Source organism: Python bivittatus, unplaced genomic scaffold (genome assembly GCF_059951505.1).
Source record: "Python bivittatus isolate LINGU-HERP-01145 unplaced genomic scaffold, Pbiv_v1 ctg000060_np1212, whole genome shotgun sequence".
Classification (NCBI taxonomy): domain Eukaryota; kingdom Metazoa; phylum Chordata; class Lepidosauria; order Squamata; family Pythonidae; genus Python; species Python bivittatus.
The window spans coordinates 15,322,415-15,344,356 of NW_028277044.1; the positions used below are offsets into that span (position 1 = coordinate 15,322,415).

The 21,942-nt window shown below is 36.7% G+C and overlaps 1 protein-coding gene across 11 annotated transcripts in view; it reads left to right on the plus strand.

Annotated features, from left to right (window-relative positions):
• Nucleotides 1-21,942, plus strand: part of ATP11A (ATPase phospholipid transporting 11A) — a 122,897-nt gene that overhangs the window by 94,661 nt on the left and 6,294 nt on the right. For 5 of the 11 annotated variants that reach the window (XM_088136524.1, XM_088136528.1, XM_088136527.1 and 2 more), the window contains 10 exons: nucleotides 739-913; nucleotides 2,106-2,208; nucleotides 2,691-2,836; nucleotides 5,327-5,386; nucleotides 6,458-6,585; nucleotides 8,061-8,196; nucleotides 9,605-9,628; nucleotides 15,682-15,747; nucleotides 16,557-16,660; nucleotides 17,537-17,702. In XM_088136524.1, the coding sequence (XP_087992650.1) occupies nucleotides 739-913; nucleotides 2,106-2,208; nucleotides 2,691-2,836; nucleotides 5,327-5,386; nucleotides 6,458-6,585; nucleotides 8,061-8,196; nucleotides 9,605-9,628; nucleotides 15,682-15,747; nucleotides 16,557-16,660; nucleotides 17,537-17,702 (1,108 nt within the window). Of the gene's footprint in view, nucleotides 1-738; nucleotides 914-2,105; nucleotides 2,209-2,690; nucleotides 2,837-5,326; nucleotides 5,387-6,457; nucleotides 6,586-8,060; nucleotides 8,197-9,604; nucleotides 9,629-15,681; nucleotides 15,748-16,556; nucleotides 16,661-17,536; nucleotides 17,703-20,132; nucleotides 20,222-21,942 lie in introns of all 11 variants that reach the window. The other 6 variants (XR_015795401.1, XM_088136530.1, XM_088136529.1 and 3 more) reach the window with 3 other exon arrangements.

The window sequence follows — 21,942 nt, forward strand, 5'->3', positions numbered from 1 at the left end:
ATCACTTTGACTCAGTAGACCCTCTGTTCCTGTTATTTCTCAGCATCTGAAGATTAGTGCATAGGCTGTATGGAAAAAACATCTGCCCTCCCATGAAAATTGATGCTGTACGATAGCATTGGCAGAGCATCTTTCAGAATGTAAAAATAGCCCAGTTTTATATTTTGTGATTCAAGTGGTACCTGAGGCTGACCAAGGGAGTAATGGAATGACAGCCTAGTGGTAAAGACTGAGAGCCACTTTGGCCTAGTGGTTAAGGTTCCAGGCTAGAAACCAGAAGACCATGAGTTTTAGTCCCACCTTTGGCATGAAAGCCGTCTGGGTGACTTTAGGCCAGTCACTCTCTCTCAGCCCAACCCACCTCACAGGGTTGTTGTGAGGTAAATAGGAGGAGGAAGGAGTCTGAGGTATGTTCACTGCCTTGAGTTATTTATATTATAATAATAATAATAATAATAATAATAATAATAATAATAATAAGAAGAAGAAGAAGAAGAAGAAGAAGAAGAAGAAGAAGAAGAAGAAGAAAGGGATAAAAAATCTAAAAAAAAAAGATTGTACTCTTCTATGATCCTTAGAGGGAAAACAAACCTGCGGTGGATTTATTTAAAATGAAAACAAATACTGGTTCTCTGAATATGCTTTATTTCAGGATATTTTTTGTCATGACTGCTCTATAAAAGAAGCTTGGATAAATTACAACATCAGCATTAATTTCTGTACTTTTGTCACTCAAAGGCTTTCAGCTGAAATGCAAGATTATGGTTTAATTATTGATGGAGCAGCATTATCATTAATAATGAAACCACGGGAAGATGGCAGCTCTGGTAACTACCGAGAAATCTTCCTTGAAATTTGTAGGAACTGCAGTGCAGTTTTATGCTGTCGCATGGCTCCTTTGCAAAAAGCACAGGTTTGTATTTCTGTCTTTCCGGTGATATAATAAATAGAGTCCTTGGGGTTCTTTGAGCTTGGTTGTTTTCTTGCAGACGTTTTGTTACCCAACTAGGTAACATCTTCAGTGCTGGAAGGGAGTGGGGTTTGCTCTCTGTTTATATACAGTAGTTTGCCCGTCAGTGTTGGACAAGTTGGACAAAACACAGACAGGGCAAGCCACTGTATATAGACAGAGAGCAAACCCCACTCCCTTCTAGCACTGAAGATGTTACGTAGCCAGATAATGAGACATCTGCAAGAAAACAACCAAGCTCGGAGAACCCCAAGGACTCTACAGTTCAACCCTGAGCTACATACATTCTCTTCTATTGATATAATAAATGTATATTTATGTCAATATTGAAGTTGTCAAATAATACATTATGGTAATTATAAAATGTTGAACACCCTGCTTCCAGTAATTGATAATGGATGAAAATATGGTAGATAAAGAGAAAAGAAACCAAAGAAAGATTTCTATAAGAAAGCAATTAGTTAATAGTACATTCAAGTGGCATCCTGCTGTGACACTCATATATGTATATTTCAAGCAGATTTCAAGATTTAACATACCACCAAAAACAAATTTATTTTAACGAAGAAAAAGTACTGTTTGAAATGTTTACTAATTTCATGGGGATGCTTTTCATTCCCTCCCCCCCCAAAAAAGGTGGGGGAAGGACCATAAGTGTAATATACAAATGTTGGCTAATTAGGATTCTGTCTTAATTGATACCAGGAATAAAACTGGAGAAATAAAAAAATGTACAAGAGAGAAAACAGCTAAATATATCTTTGGGTGAAACACCTGACATTTGGGCAATTGTTTAATATAGTCTACCTACTTCCAGTGCTATAAGAAATGAGTGACAAAAGTAATTTGGCTCTGTTGTGTTTGCTTGAATGAGAGAGCTATCTGGAAATATTCATATGGATAATCTGTGCAGATGACTATAATACAGCTACGTTTGCTTGCTATTTTCTCCCTGTGATAAAGGAAGGGGCATACTGAGTTTCTTGAGAAAGCAAGGTCCCCAGAATGAGGTCTTCTCTATATACCCTTGTGGTCAATTTGCCAGAAAAAAAAGTAACAAATGCCTAGGAAGTAGACTGTTGGCCATAACAACAACATATAGAAATAGTAAAGCATTACACTTTTTCTCTTTCAGATTGTAAAATTGATTAAATGGTCAAAGGAGCACCCCATCACGTTAGCAATTGGTGATGGAGCAAATGATGTCAGTATGATATTGGAAGCACATGTTGGCATAGGTAAGTAGACAGGCTCCATCTGAAGTAAGCAAACGTCTTCATTTTCATTCACTAAAAACAGTGACATTGAATCACTAGTCAAACTGTGCTGGGTCTGTCCTTATTTATTTCTTTAGTAATCAAATTTATACGCCACCCATCTCACTGTATAAGTGACTCTAGGCAGCTTACAGGTAAGAAGAACTATAAAATCTTTACAAAAATATACAAAGCTAAAAGCTAAAAAAGTTAAAGCTAAAAACTAAAAAGATTAAAACTAAAAAGGAGGAGAGAGCATCCTCAAGGTACCAGCCACCCACAGTACTGCGTACCCCTGTTGGGTCCCCATGCAAGTTGGCAGAGCCGGGTCTCCTTAACAGCCTGTTTCTCAAAATTGTAATAAAAGGTAAACCACAAGGAAATTCATGTATAAATTTTACAACTTGATTTCACAGCCTCACACATACTTTGTTTCACCAGCTTCCACCACTTTTTCTCCGTAGGCGTTATTGGAAAAGAAGGTCGTCAAGCTGCAAGAAACAGTGACTATGCAATACCCAAATTTAAACATTTGAAAAAAATGTTACTTATTCATGGGCATTTTTATTATGTCAGGATATCTGAACTGGTGCAATACTTCTTTTATAAGGTACGGGGAGGAAATATTTTGTCTTTTTTTAAAAAGTTTAAAGCACTCAATGATATAGAGTATCTTTTTGCACTAGTAGGAGTGCATTTCTTCAAATTACTGGGAAGAGTTCCTGATATTTTGATGCTTTCTGAGGTATCAGGAGCCCCTATCTCCATGTTAATGGAAGGACTTTCTACTCATGTAGTGTGATTTTGGATCCAGGCCGTGTTGACAGGATTTCCCCTTTCCTGCCCTTGTACCAAATAACTTAAGCTTATTTCTTACGACTCTGTTCATAACATCTCACTCAGGCAAACATTTTTTGAAAATGCAAAACTGGTTTGTGCCCCAGCGCCAAGGAGGTCTGCTGGCTTATTACCTTGCGGTATCTTTGATCCCATATTTGGTAGCAGAGAGTGTGCTTCGCTGTCTGCATTGATTTGCTGGCATAACAATCGTTGAATGGATAGCAAAGGGGGAAAAAATCCTGCAGTCCTAAAGCCGCTTACTGCTGGAATATCCATTAATATAGTAAATAAAGAAGCAAGTTATTCGATGGCTGCAATATTTATCAGGTTCCTATTTCAGCTGACCAAGCTGAATAGAAGAGAAATGTTTGTATGTTAACACTGGTTGCCCAGATCATAATAATACCTTTAATTGGTATTTTTATACGCTTTCAGCAACAAAATCCATAGCTTTGTAATCCCGCACTTTAAAATGCCAACTTCTGGTATTTTAGATCAGCATATCCACAAAGGCTTCAGGGTACATGGCATATCTTGGACCAATTTATTTTGTTCTCCCCCCCCCCCTTTGATATACTGATTAATGCACTAATACACTGATTGAATAAAATACCATTCAGCTAGTGCATCTGAAATGACTTCATACAGGAGATAGTAAATAATGGACAAAATAAGTGTGACTCAAAGGCACATTTTCCCCACATTTTCCCCAAGCCATTATTTTTAAGTTCCAATTTGAATTCAGATTTGATATCCATTTGAACTAGCAGCAACTGAATGACAAAAATATACTTGATTCTTTATTATCCTGCTTCTCCTGTCAATAGGGGCACATTCTAAGCATTAGGTAGCGTATTAGAAGCATACTAATTCTATATCAGTTTCTATATCATTTATCTTCCTTTCCCCTTCCCCATACTATTGTTCAGGTTCTTTCACAGCCTTTACCTTGGATAAAGGATAGGTGCTTTTGTCTTTCTTTTCAGGGGGGAATTGATCCCTATCAGGACCCTGGCAGCATTCACAAACCCAAAAAGCTACATTTTCACAGAATCCTATTAACCAGATACTATATATTGAAATGTAAAGGGGGCAAGTGTCCTAGATTTGACTACTGGCTACATATACTTTGACACCCTATTTATCTCTGAGTTCCTTAGGGCAGAGTTTTTGATCCTCTTGCTAACTGACCCTTGATGCAATGGGGAGGTCGCTGCCCATTTTCCTGATAAAGAAAGAATGTGAAGATGTTCCAAGCCTGCATTATTCTGCAAACCACCATTCTCTCTCCCAAGTCCCCAGAAGTCCATTGCAATACCCAGAATTTTGGGGGAAAAAAATTAATACTGTAATGGCAGGGCTGAACCCATGAGGTAAAATGTTGGAAGCCTCAAACTTCCTTTCCATCCACCTACTGGCTCTTCTTACACTGGCACTTCCTTCCCACCTTCCTACTAGTGTAACTAGTAGCTTTTATTGTCATTGCCTGTCTTCCAGTGGGATACCTTTACGTGGTGTCTCCCGACAATCCCAGCGTACAAAACGTAAAGGTATCCTACAGCCTGTACACCTTACTGGCAAGTAGCAGAAGCTGGAAAAATCAAAGCTGCTGCTAAAAATGGAATACATTCTGTGGCACCACCTGCTATCCTGTAGCATGAAGCACGTGACTGGGGAAATCATCCCCCTCTACTTTGAGAGAGAGATCAGTTTCGCAGTGTACAGACAAATTTAACTTGTTTTTAAAAGAGAAAAAAAGTACCTCCTCTTTAGTTGCGTGCAAAACAATTAGTAGTGGAGGAGATAAAATAAAGAGCTGTGAAAAACCACAGACAGTATCTCAAGTGAATCTCTAATGGAAAAAAAGCACAAGAAAGTTTTAAGATTCTGAGCAAATGTCTTTATGATGGCATTACTTTATTACTTAGGAACGTACACTGAGCTCGCACTGTGTAAATAGACATTAAACGCTATCTACCTACTTACCAACCTACCAACCAGGGTCTGCCATCTGTGTGACATTCAGCTGACAGTCTGGAGCAAGAAATGCATCTTTATACTATTTCTTAGATATTAGTTCTGTCCAGTGTATGAGAATTCGTATATTATGGAAAAATGGTGTTTAAATGGATTTTAATGTAATGTTTTATTAAAAACTAGCATTTATATTTGTTCAAATGTAAATATTTGATTGTGTTGCTACCCCTTTGTTTATTTGGTGTGATCATTTTGTGCAATATCTATTGCTCTTGTCTTCCAGAATGTCTGCTTCATTTTTCCTCAGTTTTTATACCAGTTCTTCTGTGGGTTTTCACAACAGGTATCTGATAACATCTTTATTTTATAAACCAATTTGAGTTTTGTTTTTACAGCATTTTATTTATTTCAGTCAGTTTTTCTTCTGTAGTGCAGAGTTGAATGGGAACAGTTAACTTTTTTCCAGTTGGAGCTTTTTGGATAATCCAAATTGCAATAATTCTGTGTAGCAGTGGATGGATATCAATGGAACCTAATGTGAGCTTGGGAAGATGACATGGTAGACAATCAGAACTTTTTAATTCTTTTTCTGATGAAAGATCAGAAGGGAACATGTAGGCAGCTGAAGCTCTTAAATTGGTTGCTATTACTTCCTAGAATTTAATGTGTGAACAAATCTTCCAGTCTACTCTTTTACCTGTGTTTTTCATTTCTTGATTCCTTGTAAACAATGTTATCTTCGCTACTTAATGTACTGTATGCAAATTTGCAGTGAAGGTCATAGATTGTTGAGCTTATGCACAACTGAAAGTTAACAAATCTTTAGCATTTTTTATTTTTGTAAGGTAGACTTGTCAGCAGTACTGCAAGACTACTCATGCTTCTTTTTTTCCCCCAGTCATCACAAACCATTGTTCCTTGTTACTCATTTGTGTGAGATAAGAAGCCGCAATTCAGAATGACTTAGTGGGTTTTTGTTATCAGGTAGTGATTGCTGCACGAAACACATAAGAACCAAATTTAAGCTTGAACCAGCCAAAGCTAAGCATTTTACAGTCATATTTGTTTTAAAGGGCAAGAAATATGTTATTTAATAATTTCTGTTGTAATGGGAATGCTTTTCTTTAATTGGTTTATGCTATTTGTATATGCATTTATTATTTGTCCATAGTCAATTCAATCTTTTTTCTAATTAGGAGTGGCATACAAATTAGAGTTAGATAAATTGAAGAATGTGATTACAGTGAATTTGGATAACTAGATTAATACTGCACATAATATTCATTAGCTAGGATAGTAGTAATATAATATTTGCTAAAATTTGGTGATTTCCAGAGTTTCTTTTATTTGCCCTTATAATTCTTTATTATGACACTATTTTACTAAAAAATATCTTTTTTTTTTCTATTTGCAGCCTTTATACGATACTGCGTATCTTACTCTGTATAATATCAGCTTTACTTCACTTCCTATTTTGTTATATAGTCTAATGGAACAACATGTCAGTTCTGAGACACTCAAGAGGAACCCTATATTGTACAGGTAAATAAATGGCCATGGTTTGAACAGACAAATGAGACCAGTTAATTCATCTTCCATTTCGGAAGGATAGGTGAGCAATGAGGTGTTGGAGCAAGGCATGTTATGTTAGTGAAATTTACCATATGCCTATGTTATATATTCCTTTGCAGGAAAACAAGTAACACAGGAACTTTGTGTAGGATTTATTAATCTGCACATACAGTAGAGTCTTGTTTAACTGACCTTCGCTTATCCGACATTCTGTCTTATCCGACGCCCCTAAAAAAAAATAACACGCATAAATTGGCGATGAGAAAAGTGTGCCACTTGTTTGTGAGCGTGAGTTGCTCCTGACGGTGCGGCGCTGCAACGCAAAAATCGATTGCAACAGGCGCAGTGGATCAGGTTTTTTTTTTTTTTTATCACAATCAATCATTACTGTGTGTTATCTGACATTTTCGCTTATCCGATGTTCTGCCGGCCCGTTTATGTCAGATAAGTGAGACTCTACTGTATAGCTAAAAGTTACAGCCCATATTTGATAGCCACCATAGGAGTAATAATTATTGTTTCAGATCAACAACTGAGTTCAAACTTTTGCTTAAACACAAAGCATACTTGTAGCCTAGGCATAGTCACAGTTTCTCAGCTAAACTCTGCATCACAGGATTTATCAATGGAATCACTGATGACTATATAATTTCAGTAATATAATTAATATTCATAAAAATCACTTCTGAACAAATGTCCAAGTGTATATGTTATATTTAATCTGTAGTTATTTCAAAAAGCAGCTTCTTGAAATGAAACAATTTTCTGGGATCTTCTAGTGTTGTTTTTATTACTTTTGTGTGTACCTTTGAGTCAGTGTTGACTCGGGGTGACTGCCTAGACTAGTCCCTGCAGTTTCCTTGGCAAGATTTTGGAAGTGGTTTGCATTGCTTCCTTCCCAGAGCTGAGAGAGAGGGACTGGCCCAAGGTCACCCAACTGGTTTTTGTGCCTAAGCAAGACTAGAACTCACGGTCTCACAGTTTCTAGCCTGGTGCCTTACCACTGCACTAAACTGGCTCTCTTAAAATGAAGTAAATCATGTATTGGATGTATTTGAGTCTTCATATATGAAAGAATTTAGGATAGCCTTGTTCAGCTTGGAGCCCTGCAGATACTTCAATTCCCTTAATTCCCTCCAGAAGAGAATTATGAAAGTTGAATTCAAACACTCCTGGTCGAAATCCTGGTTTAAGGTACAATGAGAACATATGAGAACATATATATATAGACTGAAACGTCAGCCTCGGAATACAGGGCAATACATTGGACATGCTGGCTGGGGAATTCTGGGAGTTCTGGAGTCCAGCAACATCTTAAAGTTGCCATGTTTAAAAAACACTGCTCTAGATGAATCCCCTAAAAACATTACAGCATTCCTTTTTGTCACAAAAACATTTTTCTTTATTTTAAAATCTAAAAAATGAGTATCTGTGTCATTATTCAGGGATGTTGCCAAGAATGCTCACCTGCGATGGCGTGTATTCATTTACTGGACATTGTTGGGAGTTTTTGATGCGGTGGTCTTTTTCTTTGGTGCCTATTTCTTGTTTGACAATTCAACTATGACCAGCAATGGACAGGTTTGTATCTAAACCCTAGGAAGCTGTTTCAGAGTGAATAATTCAATTGGCTTCTCTTGGGGTACTATCTACACTGACAAGTACTCTCTAAGGATCCAGGCAGGATGTTTTTTAGCCATATCTAGAGAAATTACAGAATTGAAACTGATCCATCTGTATGCTAAAGCATGTGTTCTTCCACTGAGCCACAGTTTCTGCAGATTGATTAAAGTATCCTTTAAAAACCAAGAAGCTAAATATGATTATGTGTTTTCTTCCTCATTAAATATAATTCTAAGTTTCGTAATTCTGCTCTAGTTATTATAATAGGTAAGTTTTAAAATGGGAAGCTGGTAGGAGTGATAACATTTGAACTCTTTACATAGACTTCAGAGTGCAATTTACCCTTAAAGCCTTGGGACTGCATTTCCTGAAGGATATCCTACTCTGATGTATCCCTGATATTCTTCTTCAGAAGCTCAGCTCTAAGTGTACTCAAATCAGGCCTATTTAATCCAGAACACCAGGAACCATTTATATTTCACAGTATCTCCAGCATGGCCAGATTGGCATGGTCCAGAGGAGAAACAGAACATTCCAGAATTCTCTAAAACATTCCATTCTCAGAACAGTAGGCTTTGTAGTTCCCTGTTCCCTGTTTAGCTCCATAAAGGCCTTGCCAAATGAGAGAAGGCAGGTGGCTTCCAGACAGAGATGATGATGATGATGATGATGATGATGATGATGATGATGATGATGATGATGAGTGAAATAAGGCTCCATCAGTTGACTATATTTGTCCAAGATAATTAATCAGAACTCTATCAAATCCTAGACTGGATTCTAGGTATGAAAGCCACAAAAAGCTATGGCTTCCTAGTTTTGTCCCATGAAGAAAGGAATGAATTGTCTTCATTCACATGTACACAGAAAGCCAGGAATCCTAGATTATCATTATATGTAAACATCTTTGCTATTTTTTTAATCCTTTAAAACTAATTTGTCTCTGGGAAAACAAAGTGTAATTTATATGTCTAAAAGTATCTTAATAGAGAGCTTAGATACTGGCTACCTTCTGTTAAGGGTTATTGATAAAACATTAGAAGAAACTATAGGAATTACTGGGGGTTTCATTCACTTGAAACATTTATTTGGTGAACTACACAACTTTAGTTAAGCTATTTTTAATATGTGATGTATTATAACTTCCACTTTAAAAATAGATATTTTATGGTTAAGTACCATAATTAATTTGAAAAGAACAAAGTACACCCATTTCAATAAAACTCTATTTGTACTTTTTGTTAAGTGACACTAAACATAATTTTAAAGTCCTTCTGCTTTTATTTGCACATTAATATTTTTGCAGTTTGTTTTATTTGTGTCTTGCTTTTTTTTCTTTTCTTCCTTCTTCTCTTTCTGTCTTCAGCTAATGACAGTCAACACTCACATGGTAAGACTGCTGTGGTTTTGTCATGATGTGGTTTTTCTCTATCGCAATTCAGATATTTCTAGGGAAAAAAAAATCACATTTCTTCTTTTTTGCCTCCGATATGCTATGCCAAAATAATAGAATGCTGCTCTTAATTTACTTTTTAAAAATAAAGAAGAAATATATGGGATTTTTAAAAAATCTTGCTGCTTTTTCTTAATTTACTTTGTTTCTGCTCAGCTAATTTTCATGTTCCTATAATTTAATAAAATTAGAATAATTACTGTTAACTAATACACACACACACACGTACACTATTTGGCTGAACTTCATTTAGGTAAGTTAGCTAGGAAAATAAGATAGGTAGCTTGGGGGAAAAAATTAAGCAATTAATAAAAACATGAGAAACATAAAGCAACAGTGTACATCACCAATACAAATGAATTAAAATAACTTGCGCATCGTGAAGTCAAACCGTTTGAAATGCAACTTTTGAAGCTCTGTTATTTAAGACCATGCTTTTTTAGGGGCTTCTGTTCCAATGACTGATAGTGTGGGTCTGTTCCATAATGCCAACTGTATGAACCTGCCTCAATGCCAGTGTTTTTCAGCCTTGACAACTTTCAGATGTGTGGACTTCAACTCCCAGAATTCCCCAGCCAGCAAGGGAATTCTGGGAGTTGAAGTCCACACATCTGAAAAGTTGCCAAGGTTGAGAAACACTGCTCAATGCTAAAGATCACACTCCAAGCCTATTCTCTACCTGTTCCCATTTTCAGGGGTTACAGGCAATGCCTGGAGAAAGAGTCTTCACAGGCAGTCCTGTCTGTCAAGTTTTTTCCCATGGAGTAGAAATATAAATCTTATTTCTTTCACCATAAGCAGGCTTTCTAATTTAGTTAAGCGTTTTCTAAATGCTTGTCGGAGATGTGTTTGTTTTTAGACTTCCTAGCTACTTCTAGAAAGACATGATTGTATATGTTGGCTAGGAAAATGTTTTTTATTTCAAAGGTAGCTGGATCCCTGTGAAATGGAATAAAAGGATCCAGATCAGATCCAGACTATTTGGAATTATATATTAGGTTTTTATCTTTGTTCACTTCCAGAGTTTCACCGGTTAGATAGGTAGCCATGTAAAATTGTCTAATAAATAGATAACTCCGTTCTATATAAAAACTTTTGATCATGCTGCACAGGCTCCACAACAATTATGTGTTTATGTGTATATGGTTTGTTATGCTGTTATTACCATGGCTATATGGAACTACAGTTGCATCAGGATTCTCATGATACTACTTCTCACGAGACAGGTTTGCCTGCTTATTACCTATCTATCTATCGATTGATCGATCAATCATATTTCCAAGCCACCCCATTCCCACAGGACTCTAGGTGCAGAACAATAGAACAAAAACAATAAAATTAAAGCAAACCTCAACTAACGCAAAACAGTTAGCATGGGCCAAAGGCACAATGGAGTAAGATTGTACCTGCTTGTGAAAAGCCAAAAAGGTGGGGTGGGTGCTGCACATACAGTGAGGCAAAAAAGTATTTAGTCAGCCACCAATTGTGCAAGTTCTCCCACTTAAAAAGATGAGAGAGGCCTGTAATTTTCATCATAGGTATACTTCAACTATGAGAGACAAAATGGGGGGAAGAAAAATCCAGAAAATCACATTGTCTGATTTTTAAAGAATTTATTTGCAAATCATGGTGGAAAATAAGTATTTGGTCAATATCAAAAGTTCATCTCAATACTTTGTTATATATCCTTTGTTGGCAATGACAGAGGTCAAACATTTTCTGTAAGTCTTCACAAGGTTTTCACACACTGTTGCTGGTATTTTGGCCCATTCCTCCATGCAGATCTCCTCTAGAGCAGTGATGTTTTGGGGCTGTCGCTGGGCAACACGGACTTTCAACTCCCTCCAAAGGTTTTCCATGGGGTTGAGATCTGGAGACTGGCTAGGCCACTCCAGGACCTTGAAATGCTTCTTACGAAGCCACTCCTTCGTTGCCCGGGCGGTGTGTTTGGGATCATTGTCATGCTGAAAGACCCAGCCACGTTTCATCTTCAATGCCCTTGCTGATGGAAGGAGGTGTTCACTCAAAATCTCACAATACATGGCCCCATTCATTCTTTCCTTTACACGGATCAGTCGTCCTGGTCCCTTTGCAGAAAAACAGCCCCAACGCATGATGTTTCCACCCCCATGCTTCACAGTAGGTATGGTGTTCTTTGGATGCAACTCAGCATTCTCTCTCCTCCAAACACGACAAGTTGAGTTTAGACCAAAACGTTCTACTTTGGTTTCATCTGACCATATGACATTCTCCCAATCCTCTTCTGGATCATCCAAATGCTCTCTAGCAAACTTCAGACGGGCCTGGACATGTACTGGCTTAAGCAGGGGGACACATCTGGCACTGCAGGATTTGAGTCCCTGGCGGCGTGGTGTGTTACTGAAGGTAGCCTTTGTTACTTTGGTCCCAGCTCTCTGCAGGTCATTCACTAGGTCCCCCCGTGTGGTTCTGGGATTTTTGTTCACCGTTCTTGTGATCATTTTGACCCCACAGGGTGAGATCTTGCGTGGAGCCCCAGATCGAGGGAGATTATCAGTGGTCTTGTATGTCTTCCATTTTCTAATTATTGCTCCCACAGTTGATTTCTTCACACCAAGCTGCTTGCCTATTGCAGATTCAGTCTTCCCAGCCTGGTGCAGGTCTACAATTTTGCTTCTGGTGGCCTTCAACAGCTCTTTGGTCTTGGCCATAGTGAAGTTTGGAGTGTGACTCTTTGAGGTTGTGGACAGGTGTCTTTTATACTGATAACAAGGTCAAACAGGTGCCATTACTACAGGTAACGAGTGGAGGACAGAGGAGCCTCTTAAAGAAGAAGTTACAGGTCTGTGAGAGCCAGACATCTTGCTTGTTTGTAGGTGACCAAATACTTATTTTCCACCATGATTTGCAAATAAATTCTTTTAAAATCAGACAATGTGATTTTCTGGATTTTTTTCCCCATTTTGTCTCTCATAGTTGAGGTATACCTATGATGAAAATTACAGGCCTCTCTCATCTTTTTAAGAGGGAGAACTTGCACAATTGGTGGCTGACTAAATACTTTTTTGCCCCACTGTACCTCAGGGTGGGGGGAATAGTTCCATAAAGTACAGGCTACTACTGAGAAGGTCTGTTGCCTTGCCCATATCCCATGTACTTCAGAAAGTGGGGAGACTCCCACCAGGTCATCTTACAATGATGAACCAGGCAGCTAGATTTGATTCTACAAGGAGCTGTCTGATACAATCTGGTGCTATGCTAATGTAGGGTCTTAAAGTTATAAAGACCAGCACTTTGAATTTGGCCCAGAAGCCTACTGATAGCCAATGCAGTAATTTCCAAATGGATTTTATGCTGCAATGATGGGATTGACCTGCCAACAGCCTAGCTGCTGCATTTTGTACCAGCTGTAACTTCTGGGTCATCTCAAAAAGCAGTCCCATGAAGATTGCATTGCAGTAGTCCAACCAACTGGTGATTAAAGTTTGAGTCACTGTGACCAAGTCATCCTGGTTCAAGTAGGGCTATAACTGGTGCAAAGACTACCGCCCCCCCCCCCCAATATTCCACCTGCTGTTTAAGCAGGAGTTGTGAGTCTAGGAGGACCCAAATAATACTAGATTGCAGGTAACCAAGGAGGAGGAGGTAAATGTGCCTGATGGACATAATGTCCAAAATTGTTGGACATTCTCAAGGATGATTATTTTAGGGTTTCATTTTCTTCACTTAAATGGGCTTCCTTCTAGATCAGAAATGTGGATGTTTTGTTCCTGTTCAGAACTATTTTATTGCAGGATAATTGTTGGGGTCTCCATGACAAAAGTGGGCAGGGCTCCAACCAGTGATGGCTGAGGCTACCTCTTCTTCCTTCCACTCGATTAAATCATCCCTCTGATGGAGGGGTGGCTGCTTGACATTAAGCACAGGACTATGAGCTATAAATGTAATAAATAATGCTACATTTTGTGAATATAAATATTTTAAGCTTATAATGGGATTGTTGAGGACTGAAAATTCTGCACCTTTAAAATAATTGGTGTGTGAATTCAGTCCTCCTTTCCAACTGCTATGTTATTTTTCATCTTTTTCTCCTTAGCATTTTAAATCGAAAACTAAACGTCTATTCTTCTTGCCCTTTTTTGCCATAGCAAAGACATGGGCTTTGTGTTTTGTGTAACTTATTTCCTGCTGTCCTAGACACTTAAGTTTGCTCCAGGAAGGATAAATAGCATAAGCAATTCCCAATCATGGCCTTTGGCTCTCCTGGAACCCACACAAGTGCTTGGTTTTTCCCCCTCCATGCAAATAGATAACTTTTTCAGCTAATGCATACAATATATCTAAATTGCGTGCTTACCTACTGAAATCCAATTAATAATAGCATGCTGCTTTAGTTATAATTAGTGTTATTTTGTGGCATCTAAAACTCCACAAAAGATTGTATATTATTACAGCATCTATTCAGTACATTTCAGATTTTCAGTGCTCTTTCCACATACTTTAAGCCTGTATAATTGGACAGTGTGATTATCTATATACTGCAAATGCAGTTGCCATTTATTTGTGTCATCTTTAAAGATTGCTCCCTCAGGAATTTTTTTCTAGAAGTGATATATATAGTGTCAGTACACAAAGTAATATTTGTGTATTGTCAGCAGTGAGGGAAATGAAGGAAATAGGATTGTAGTTCTCTGATGCTAATTCGTAAACAACATAAAATTGGTGGGTATTCAGCTGATAGAAATCTCATTTGCCATAATTTTACTAGCGACACTGTGCAGATCAAAACAATTTACAGTCCAAATAGTTTACAGCAAGCTAGACAGCATTAATTTTAGTTTCAAATATTAACTTAGGTAACCAAATTGAAATGAGAGTCATGTGCTTCATCTCATTTTGATTATTCAGAAAAAAGAACTTGCTTGATGTTGATTTCACTCCTGAATCCTATTCTGTTTGTTGATCTCTAATTCTCATCACTATTTGATGCAAAGTTTTGGAATAGACTGATACATGATATCTAATATCCAAAATCATTTTAAAATCTATTTGTTCAAGAGGAAAATTAAAAATCTCACATCCCCTTTTAAATACAGTTCTTTCACTATACCCCTGAGGGTTCTTTGTCTCTCAAGAGTGGGGATGTTGTCTGCAAGAGGGAGAAGAGATTGTAAAATTATTCTAACTATTCTGCAAGTGGAGTTATACTTACACATTTCTGGATCCATCACTTAGTAACTAAAGTTGTTTTATTGGTATTATGGATTATTTTCAAATTACTCTTACTGGAAAACGCATGAATAAGTCATGAAAGAAAAGGTATACATGTGATACCAAATATCAGCCTGCCAATGATGCAGATAATTTTTATTTTGCATTTGATATTAACAGTGACATCTTATGAATGATGTAATGGTCTTTTGGTTCTATTGGATTTACTCCTTGATAAGCATGCATAGGATTTAAATCTTTTTACATTATGATAATACATATATTATCCAAATAAAATGCCTCTTCAGTCCTTCTTCCCCATAGTAGACGCATGCCACAGAATTGTGTGACTCGTAAATGTACGTTAAATATAATGAAAGTGTAAAAAATAATATAGTATTGAAACACTGTGTTTATTTATATTAAATCTGTAACTTCCACTTCCAGCTATTCCATTTTATACCTGACTACCTTCTACCCCATGCCTATATTGCATCCATTGGCTAGCATTCCAAGTTCACTGATCATGTTTGTACGTCTTTATTTTCCTAAATATTATGATACTTGCTGAGGGCTCTGTCTTTTGTTTGGGCTGTAGTGCTATGACTGAGTCTTAGGAAGCTGAAACCAGTATTAGGATACAAGATGTGTTGCAAGCTTTAAATCAAGCTTTTTAGTAATGAATGCTTAATTTCGATGTGCCATCAACATTTTGGCCTAATACATAGCACTCTTCTAAAAAAAAATACTTTCTGTACTGGAATGTATAACCTAGCACTTCTTTGTTTCTTCCTGCACAGATGTTTGGAAACTGGACCTTTGGAACACTGGTGTTCACTGTACTGGTATTCACCGTTACACTAAAGGTATAATCTTCTACAACATCAAATTGATGTCACTCTTATGATCCACATGAGGACAGGCTGTAAGATTTCGGTGTTACTTAAGAAAAAGTAATATCTAAAAGTAGACACAATCGAAGTTTATAAAATTAGTCATGGCATGCAAAAGGTAGTAAAAAGAGGTTTCCCCCTCATCTTATGAACTAGAAGCTGTGGTCTTCTGTGAGAGCTCTCTGGTTATTGGAAATTGTTGGTTGTGATGTTGGTCATAAGGAAACTCTTGCTACCACTGTGAGTCAGACAAATAAAAAAAAGTGCCTGTAAAATTAATTATATAAAGTGTCTTATCAGCCCTTTGTATAAAGAACTACCAAGAATTGTTCTGGGTTTGGCTTCCAATTAGATTTGAATGCTTGCAGCTTTAAGAAGAAACTATCAATAGCCATTTCAGTGGTAAACCAAGAATAATTTTACAATAGAAGCTTCTGAGAAATATGAAGTAGAGAGAGCTGACAAAGGAAGTGTATTTTTGGCTCATGAAGGAATAGAATAGATGTGCGCATGAAAAAAAAATGTTACATGGAATGGGAACAGAAAATGTAGGGGTGAAATAATCTGATAAATGCTGATAAAACCTGCTGCAATTTATATACAACTATACTGTATTATTTAAGAGTAATTTTCAGCACTTTGGTTTAGTTAGCTACATACTAGTTGCTCAAAAATCCAGGATTCATCATGTTAATGCCATCCTAAGGCAATTAAATATTTACAGTCTCCTTTTCATGCTAGCATAGATCCTGAAGTATTGATATTAATATCTTTCTATACAGCTTGCACTGGACACTCACTACTGGACGTGGATTAACCACTTCGTGATCTGGGGATCTCTACTTTTCTACATTGTCTTCTCCCTTCTCTGGGGAGGGATCATTTGGTAAGAAACCATTGTGAACCTATATTTAAATGTCTTTCCTAAACTTACAAAAATCAATTATATACAGCAGCATGTAAAAGTTTAGACATCCCTGGTCAAATTGTGTATCTAGGCCCCCATAGCCTCCAGGCACAGGGACAGAACCACCTCCATGGCACCTGGGGTGGAGATGTAAAACAGAGTATCATTAGCATACTGATGATACCTCATCCCAAATCGCTGGATGATCTCCAGCAGCTTCATGTTAGATAGGAAAGGAGAAAGCACCAAATCCTGAGGTAAGAGAATGTCTGTGGGGAGAGGGAGGGAGGGTGGGAGGGATGCTTAGCTCCTAATTGCTGATGACAAATCTCTGCTTCTACTCCCTTTTCTTGTACTCTTCTAGGCTCTAGTGGGGCCCTAGTTGTTAGCCCCAGACCCTAGTTGGGACAGCACCTCCTTCCAAAATCTCTGCTTGAGTCTCAGTAAAGCCCTCTTTATTTGTTTGGGGAAAGTGTATACATAAAAAAGTTAGCTTATTATTTTGGGTGGAATTTGAATGTCCATGAATTCCTTTACTATATATGTATTGCATTAATTTTCTTTATATGGATTATAGCCAAAGTTGCTTGCAAAATAATTTTTCTCCTGGCTTAGTGAAGGCTACAGTGCCAATGTAGATACACATACATTAAAGAGACAGGTTAAGAAAAAATACAGTCGTTTTAACTATTTATCTCCATACAGAGCAAAAAAATCCAGTGAAAACATAATACTTTGTCTAACCAGTCTAGGAATGTGAAGGTGGGATATAACTAATAAAATATGCATGTTGAAATTACTCTTGCTTTGATTCATGTCTTCCACCTTGATAGTATTCTATTCTTCATCAATTAGGCCATTTCTCAACTACCAGAGGATGTACTACGTATTCCTGCAAATGCTGTCTACTGGCCCTGCATGGCTGGGCATTATTTTGCTTATAATTGTGAGCCTTCTTCCAGATGTACTGAAAAAGGTTTTATGCCAGCAGTTATGGCCCACAGCAACAGAAAGAATTCAGGTAAAAAATTAGCTCTCTTATTTTTACAGAAATGATACAGTCTGCTAAATATCTCTGATTTTTATTGAATCAGCAGTTAGCTGATTGAAAATTCAGCAATTAGCTGATTGAAAAGCATTCATTCAAAATAAAACTAATGTAATATTTCACACAATGATTTATTTTACATGCATTGCATACAATTAAAAAAAAACAGAATTACAGAGAAGCAAAAACAACAACAACAAATCAGTTTGGGAGTATATATAAATAAAGTTCTAATCTTAAGAAGAGATATAAAATTGTAAAAATCCATACCCAATATTTCTATCAAAAAAGACATTTATATAGATAGATGTAATTTACTAGGAATTACTTTGTTATACTATACTCCATGGTCTTGTTCCATGTGAACAAAACAAACTTTAACTAAAAGATTCTTCAAAAAGCTTTTCTATATTTCTCACTCTTTTAACTACTATTGGTGCAAAGAAAGACGTATCTTAGTTTTGCTACAATCAATCTGGCAACTAAAAAAAATGGAACATATTTCTTTGTTTCCTGGGAAGATGGACAATAAAATTACATTATTATTAATCATTAAAGACTGTTGTATACTTTCAGTTTTCCCAAAATATTAAAATAATAAAAATAAAATAATTAAATTGCCATTTACAGATACATACCAATTCAATTACAATTCTTCCAGCACAGACTAAAAAGATTTTATTTAATGTGATGCAATTTAAAAGGATGTAATAATATATTATTTTGATATAATATTCAATTTTCTTTAAATTATAGCCAAGTGTTTACTTAGTTCTACTTCGTTCCCCAGGAAATAAGCTAGAAACTATATCTTAAGGTAGCCATGTTCTATAAAGGTTATTTCTATTTTGTTTCCTTATTATGTTATGTGAACCAACTTTTTTCTAGCTATTCAAACAGGTCTGATTGTCCCCATAGACATGCCCACACCAGCCGAGTTGAATGTATGAACCACTGCTGGATTTGACAATCAGTGTATCCTAACTTCAAAAGCTTGGAGAAGTATAGCTGCAGTCAAAGTCATTATTACAAGTATCAAAAGTTGAACTCCATGGAAGGAGCAAAAAAAAAGGGGGGGTCCTGCTCTAAAACATTTCAGTTCTGGATTTGGCTGTTATGTTCATGCAATGTGCCATTCTTACTGTTCTGGAAGTAGTCTAAATTCCAGATCATTTCAGGAACAGTAAGAACAGCCCTGCTCCAAGGTTAAGCCAAACTGTTTTGAGACAGAACATACTACAAGACTATGAGGAGATGTTTTGTGTACCCTACGAACAACAACAACAATACATCTGCCTATCCCAGGTCCTTGGGAAGGGCTCGATAAGTGGATAAAAATGCCAAATCCAGTCTAAACATCTGCCTGACTGTGCAATCAACAATAATAATAATCTAAACTGAGTGTTTCTATTTCTGAGGGTTTTTAATGTTCCTAGAAAAAGTTTGCATTTTCAGTATTAAAAAGTGTTCAGTGGTCGGACTGTTTAAAACTGTGTATCTTGGGTGAATCTTATACTGTACAAGTGGGATTGCAACCACTGTTTTAGATTTTTATTTCTTATATTATTTATCTTTGTTCTTGCCATATCCAAGTCCTTCCAATTTAAAATGCTAGCATATCATATAGTAATCAAAATACAAAAGGGAGGAAAATGAAAAAAGAGAAATATAAGTAGGTTCAGAGACCACTTAGTGTTTATTCTTACAAATTATACATAATAAAAACAAATCATTATGATATTTAACATTATAGAAATGAAACAGAGCTCCAGGATTAGGAATTAAATGTTTGGTAGTACAGTAATGGTAAGTAGTAGTAGTAGTAAGTAGTAAAAGCAAGAACTGTTCTATAGCCTTTTGTCACTTGCCTAAAGAATTTGGCTCAGCCTGTGGGTGACTTCTAAAGAGGGCTGGATTGCATAAAATGGAAGAGCTCTGCTGGATCAGCCCAAAGCCCATTTAGTCCTGCTTTCCCTATGGTTTGATGTCTATGACAGTCCTGCAAACATGATGTGAGCACAACAGACCTTTCTGTTTATGTCTTAAAGCAACTGCCTGCCTCACCTATTAAGGAATACTATTGAATGCAGTGGTATAGCTGAGTAGTCATGTACAGGATTACAGCAGTGATGAGGATGTTGTGCTATGATCATAAACATACCTAGCGTAGCAATTTTCAGGGACTTCTCCATGATTTGAATGTGCACCTTTCTATATGCATTACATTGTCAATGTTTCTTTGTAAGCCTTTGGGATTTAATCAGATTTATTCCTTGTGTTTCTTCTTTTCCCACTCTCAATACACTCCTGTCTTCCATACTGCTTTTCCTAAATAACTGCTACCTTGCTTTAAACTAAAAATGATGTACATGGGTACTACCGTCAATCTTCTTGGGAAATCAGACTAAACACCAGTGCCTTTCTGTTGAGCAGTCTACCATCTTTATGCTTTCTCAGACTTCAAGCAGTCTAAGTTTCTAATGGAGCAAAAGGTGATTTTTTTCCTGCCTTTCTGCATGCTTGGTCATTTCATTCAGAGGATGTTAGAAAGTGCATTCACAGGCACAATATGTTAGTCACACCTCATCTGCCCAGTGGAACTTTAAACTCTCTACCATTATAATATTTTTATAGAATTTTCTTCTTTGCATCTCCAAGTGTACAATATATATAACTATATGTGAGTGTGTGTGTGTGTGTATATATACACACACACATTCTTTATCATTGTTTGTATATAAATAATACACTGCTGTGTTTCTTCTTTTTTAGTAATTTGAGTAGTGTCATAGTAACCACCATTGCTAAGCATAGATGTGATGGCAACTCCTGAATGCCATTGTTCATATGTAATCATGAACCATGGCTTGCCATTATATGAACACATCTGCCTAGACCTGTGGACTGGGGTGTGCACGCTTTGAAAATGATTCAAAGTGTTTTGGATCTTGTATGAGGACAGCCTCTGTTATTTATTAAAGGATCTAGCTTTTTTCAGACGTCCATGTGTCTTAAGAAACCTTATTAGAGTTAATGTGAATCTTATAGCAGCAACACTCTTAGGTTAGGGTAAAAGCCATAGAAAATTGGATTGCTTCAATGGATGGCAGAGAGGTTCTATCACATTCAGGTTCACCCAAAGTTCCAAGTACTGTTGCTAAACCATTTTCAAAGCATGCACAGAACTGTGTATCTTTCACTTTAATTTCCCTTTGCATGCTGGTGTATCATCTTTCCTAATTTGATGAAATTAGTGTCTTTGTTTCCAAACCAACAAGCTAAACTTTTGTCTAATCCTGCAAAACAGGACCAGGAATCTGTACAGTTTATGTTTGGCCTGGTTTGAATTCAGTATTTCAAACAAAGATTATTGTTGCACTTTTCACTTTCCATTTTGATAGTACAAGTCTGATCTTTTTTCCAAGTCCATTACAGTCTTTATGTTGTTCAGCTTGTCACTTCTGTGTGGTAAGCAAGAACATTATTCTCAATATCTAAAACTGAACTAGAAAGCCTGATTTTTCTTTTGCTATTTTATTTCCAAGGCTTAATAAGGGTGTATGGCAAACTGCATTGGGCTATTAAATCAGTAAAGCTGCAAAAGCTTTGGAGGAATCTTTTTCTTTTGGTAAACTATAAGCCAAATCCTATTTCCTATGATAATTCTAGACTATTCCATAAAGGTAATTAGAATTTCTGTCTGACTTGTATCTTTTTCTGACATTTATGCATTTATCTCATCCTGCTACATGTAATTATTCTGGTTTTTCAAGACGGGTATTAACATATCTTCATTTCTACTTAACATTTTTCTTGCTTCAAACATTAGACTTTTGGTGTAAGCTTTATATCATTTTTTTTAACTTCAATGACACAAAAATATTATTCCTTTAATTCAAATTTTCCCTTTGATTAAAATAAACAATAAAAAGCAGGCATTAAATCTGAAAAAAAAAGTCAGGTTTGGACTTCTGGACAGGATGAAAGCTATAACCATTTTTCTGCATGTGGAGCATACGGGTACCTTCATTCATCCTTTGCATGATCATTGTGTAAGGTATTATCCTTCCACTTAAAAGTATAACAGGTCTTTCCAGAAATAAAGTCTCAATTGCAAAGGGGACCAATGCATAGGATCACATTTTTCAGTCAGATCCAGTTTCAGCAGGAACTATGACTGATAATGCTGAAGTCCCTATACATTTGAACACAC